This window comes from Oncorhynchus nerka, linkage group LG4 (assembly GCF_034236695.1).
Source record: "Oncorhynchus nerka isolate Pitt River linkage group LG4, Oner_Uvic_2.0, whole genome shotgun sequence".
Lineage (NCBI taxonomy): Eukaryota > Metazoa > Chordata > Actinopteri > Salmoniformes > Salmonidae > Oncorhynchus > Oncorhynchus nerka.
In genome coordinates this window covers 103,113,479-103,118,806 of record NC_088399.1, presented here as the reverse complement: position 1 = coordinate 103,118,806, position 5,328 = coordinate 103,113,479, and the positions used below count along the sequence as shown (strand labels likewise).

Sequence of the window (5,328 nt, the reverse complement as noted above, 5' to 3'; positions counted from 1 at the left end):
ACGTGTGGTCCTACAGGCCAGGTAACAGACGTGGTCCTACAGGCCAGGTAACAGACGTGTGGTCCTACAGGCCAGGTAACAGACGTGTGGTGCTACAGGCCAGGTAACAGACGTGGTCCTACAGGCCAGGTAACAGACGTGTGGTGCTACAGGCCAGGTAACAGACGTGTGGTGCTACAGGCCAGGTAACAGACGTGGTCCTACAGGCCAGGTAACAGACGTGTGGTGCTACAGGCCAGGTAACAGACGTGTGGTCCTACAGGCCAGGTAACAGACGTGTGGTCCTACAGGCCAGGTAACAGACGTGGTCCTACAGGCCAGGTAACAGACGTGTGGTGCTACAGGCCAGGTAACAGACGTGTGGTCCTACAGGCCAGGTAACAGACGTGTGGTCCTACAGGCCAGGTAACAGACGTGTGGTCCTACAGGCCAGGTAACAGACGTGTGGTGCTACAGGCCAGGTAACAGACGTGGTTCTACAGGCCAGGTAACAGACGTGGTGCTACAGGCCAGGTAACAGACGTGTGGTCCTACAGGCCAGGTAACAGACGTGTGGTCCTACAGGCCAGGTAACAGACGTGTGGTCCTACAGGCCAGGTAACAGACGTGGTGCTACAGGCCAGGTAACAGACGTGTGGTGCTACAGGCCAGGTAACAGACGTGTGGTGCTACAGGCCAGGTAACAGACGTGGTTCTACAGGCCAGGTAACAGACGTGGTGCTACAGGCCAGGTAACAGACGTGTGGTCCTACAGGCCAGGTAACAGACGTGTGGTCCTACAGGCCAGGTAACAGACGTGTGGTCCTACAGGCCAGGTAACAGACGTGGTCCTACAGGCCAGGTAACAGACGTGGTCCTACAGGCCAGGTAACAGACGTGGTCCTACAGGCCAGGTAACAGACGTGTGGTCCTACAGGCCAGGTAACAGACGTGTGGTCCTACAGGCCAGGTAACAGACGTGTGGTCCTACAGGCCAGGTAACAGACGTGTGGTGCTACAGGCCAGGTAACAGACGTGTGGTGCTACAGGCCAGGTAACAGACGTGGTCCTACAGGCCAGGTAACAGACGTGTGGTGCTACAGGCCAGGTAACAGACGCGTGGTCCTACAGGCCAGGTAACAGACGTGTGGTCCTACAGGCCAGGTAACAGACGTGTGGTCCTACAGGCCAGGTAACAGACGTGTGGTCCTACAGGCCAGGTAACAGACGTGTGGTGCTACAGGCCAGGTAACAGACGCGTGGTGCTACAGGCCAGGTAACAGACGTGTGGTCCTACAGGCCAGGTAACAGACGTGTGGTCCTACAGGCCAGGTAACAGACGTGGTCCTACAGGCCAGGTAACAGACGTGTGGTGCTACAGGCCAGGTAACAGACGTGTGGTGCTAACAGGCCAGGCCAGGTAACAGACGACGTGGTGCTACAGGCCAGGTAACAGACGCGTGGTGCTACAGGCCAGGTAACAGACGCGTGGTCCTACAGGCCAGGTAACAGACGTGTGGTCCTACAGGCCAGGTAACAGACGTGTGGTCCTACAGGCCAGGTAACAGACGTGTGGTGCTACAGGCCAGGTAACAGACGTGTGGTGCTACAGGCCAGGTAACAGACGTGGTCCTACAGGCCAGGTAACAGACGTGTGGTGCTACAGGCCAGGTAACAGACGTGTGGTGCTACAGGCCAGGTAACAGACGCGTGGTGCTACAGGCCAGGTAACAGACGCGTGGTCCTACAGGCCAGGTAACAGACGCGTGGTCCTACAGGCCAGGTAACAGACGTGTGGTCCTACAGGCCAGGTAACAGACGTGTGGTGCTACAGGCCAGGTAACAGACGTGGTCCTACAGGCCAGGTAACAGACGTGTGGTGCTACAGGCCAGGTAACAGACGTGTGGTGCTACACGCCAGGTAACAGACGTGTGGTGCTACAGGCCAGGTAACAGACGCGTGGTCCTACAGGCCAGGTAACAGACGTGTGGTCCTACAGGCCAGGTAACAGACGTGTGGTGCTACAGGCCAGGTAACAGACGTGTCTGCATCCCAAATGGCTAAGAAAGCTGAAATGAATATCTAGTATTCTACATGACAGAGAATGATGTGTTGTATTTCCAGTGTCCTGTAACATTGTACCGTCTTGAGTAGTTGAAACAGGATGTGAAAGGTGTGTTGCTGGTCATATTTGCAGCCTATTCCCTATATACAGTAGTGCAGTGTTTTTAACCAAGACCCCTGGTAAAAAAAAGTAGTACACTATAAAGGGTGCTATTTGGGACTCAGCCCCTTGACATGGTGTGACTTGTCCTTCTCTGTACAGGTGACCTCTGACAGCATGACAGTCACACCAGTGGAGAGTTCAGCACCAGCAGGGACCAAACAGTCCATCTCCCAGCCGTCCTCACAGAGTAAGATACTAGTAGTAGCAAACTTAACCATAGGTTACGTCCAAAATGGCACCCTATTCCCTTTTATAGCGCACTACTTTCTAAATAGGGTGCTATTTTGGGACAGTCAGTGTGTTGCTACTCATGTGTATCAACACTGAACAGAAGGCAGATCAGATCTCTCTCATTGGGAAGCCAAACTATTTTCTTACAATGGTTGGTGTCACTTTCTGCTGACTTGCTTTTCCATAATAAATATAATGTATTTCTGTTTTTGACACATTGTCCATTCTTTTCTCTTCAGAAATATCCGACCCGAGCTCCGATGCTCCCAAGCCGTCCCAGAAGAAGAAGAGCCGGAAAGAGACAGGAAGTTAAGAAACAAGAACCCACATGAATTATTATGCAAAAGGATTGTTCAATGTGTTATAAATGCAATCAATAATTTGCAAGTACAGACTTTTATACAGAATAGTTTGACTGTACTTTTTAAATATCCCCCAAAAAGAGAGAGAAAAGCTCATTTAGCTGGGGACTGGTCCTATCAGCCTAATCTAACCTATTTACACTAAATGCTACACTGAAGTGGAATAAGGGGTTTAGGAGGGAGGTTGTTAACTTGCGGTGAGGTAGAAGTTTGTGAATTATTCAAAAGTAGCCTGTGTACCGGAGTCCTCGCTAGCTAGCTGGTACAGTGTCGTCGTCCCCCCCCCCCCCCACCTCCTGCCTGTGTACCGGAGTCCTCGCTAGCTAGCTAGTACAGTGTCGCCCCCCACCTCCTGCCTGTGTACCGGAGTCCTAGCCAGCTAGCTAGTACAGTGTCCCCTCCCGCCTGTGTATCAGAGTCCTAGCCAGCTAGCTAGTACAGTGTCCCCCCCACACCTCCTGCCTGTGTATCAGAGTCCTAGCCAGCTAGCTAGTACAGTGTCCCCCCCACACCTCCCGCCTGTGTATCAGAGCCCTAGCCAGCTAGCTAGTACAGTGTCGCCCCCCACCTCCCGCCTGTGTATCAGAGTCCTAGCTAGCTAGCTAGTACAGTGTCCCCCCCCCCCACCTCCCGCCTGTGTACCGGGGTCCTAGCTTAAATATGGACCAATTGAAGTATAAAGAGGGGTGAAGATATGAAGTACTTAGACACCAGTAGAGACAGTATGACATGAAGTACTTATAGACACCAGTAGCGACAGTATGAGACATGAAGTACTTCCAGACACCAGTATGAGACATTAAGTACTTCCAGACACCAGTATGAGACATGAAGTACTTCCAGACACCAGTAGAGACAGTATGAGACATGAAGTACTTCCAGACACCAGTATGAGACATTAAGTATTTAGACACCAGTAGAGACAGTATGACAGGAAGTACTTCCAGACACCAGTATGAGACAGGAAGTACTTAGACACCAGTAGTATTGTGCTCCGCTGTGTATGAGAGGGTTCTTATCTTAACCTCTCTTCTTCCATCCTATCTGGTGGGAAAAGGCCGTGCCATATGTACAGAACACAAGGGCTTTTCCTAATGTGTCATTTTTCTGGGATTGATTGCACTGTCAGGCTGGATCTTATATGTTATCTTTGTCTTTTCATGATTGTTTTTTTTTTAAAAGACCGTTTAGCAGAATGTGAAGGTGTAATTCCTGGTTGTGACTTTAGTTGGAAGTCAATGTGCTGATAAGGGAGGGGAGGTACTGAAGATGAGACGACGTGTGGAGCAGCTTTAATTCCATGTCAGTCATTTTAAAGGTATCAGGAACTGAATTGTATTGCCTTAACCTGTAGTATATTAGTATGTGCATTTATTTACATCTCTTTTGTGATAGTTTTCAGACCAAGGGCTGGAGAGTTACCACATCCATCCTCTTGCAAGTTTGGTTCTAAAAAAAATGTCTTGACTGACGACCGTACTCATACAGTATGATTTAAAGAATGGGCGGGTTACTACTTCTGATTGGTACTTTATCACTCACTGTATATAGCCTTGAATGAGCGGAAGGACTGGGCTTGAAGATTTGAGGGCTGACAGCCTGCCTACGCTTTAGCTGAAATCAAATGGACTGTAATTATTGGTAGCTTTTGAGTGTGTAAAGAAGAGCGTTGCCGAATGGAGGCTCTTAGCTCAGTGTTTTACAGCCCATAGTTCTCTGTAGACTAGATCAGTCATGTCTGGTGGCGCTGCACTCACCTGACTCTCTCTGTTGATCATTAACCTTTTTAAAAGATGATTCAATCATGTATTTATACCTTCTCCTTTAGAAGAATCATTTAAGAATGATTTTGTTTATGAAGAAATGCAATGATTTTTCAAGGTTTGTTGAAATAAAACAATATAACTCCTAATGCTTTACTGCAACTACGACCAGTTTCTTATTAGACAGCAATTCAACACATTCACAGAAATGCATGTATACATAATAGGACGGGCGATTTCGCCTAAAGATTATACATTTACATTTAAGTAATTTAGCAGACGCTCTTATCCAGAGCGACTTATCTCCATTATTATTATATATCTTTTCCAAACTTAATTCAGGGCTTGTTAAGTTATACCTAGGCTAGATATAAACCTTCCACAACCATAAGACCCACTAATAATTACATTATTTTTTATCAAAATAGTTTAATCAGCTTTTTTTTACAAAAATCACTGTCGCTTTCAAGTCCGTCTGAAAATACGCTTTTGTTACAAATTTAACCAGAGCCATGCATAACACACACTAATAATGACTAACTTGTTGTAGCAGGCATTCTAGAAAATTAACACAGGTCTCAACCATCTCTCAAGCACAACCCCATGTGCTAGTAGCCAGCTCATCTCTATGGGAATCTAGTGAGTAGCCAGCTCATCTCTATGGGAATCTAGTGAGTAGCCAGCTCATCTCTATGGGAATCTAGTGAGTAGCCAGCTCATCTCTATGGGAATCTAGTGAGTAGCCAGCTCATCTCTATGGGAATC

General features: G+C 48.1%; 1 protein-coding gene across 1 annotated transcript in view; it reads left to right on the top strand.

The window, feature by feature from the left end:
• Positions 1-4,712, top strand: part of LOC115123463 (protein LYRIC-like) — a 30,396-nt gene extending 25,684 nt beyond the window's left edge. Inside the window, exons 10-11 of the mRNA XM_065018077.1 lie at positions 2,307-2,394; positions 2,678-4,712. Of these exons, the coding sequence (XP_064874149.1) occupies positions 2,307-2,394; positions 2,678-2,751 (162 nt within the window). The 3' untranslated portion in view covers positions 2,752-4,712. The remainder of the gene's footprint in view (positions 1-2,306; positions 2,395-2,677) is intronic.
• Positions 4,713-5,328: the final 616 nt, after the last annotated feature.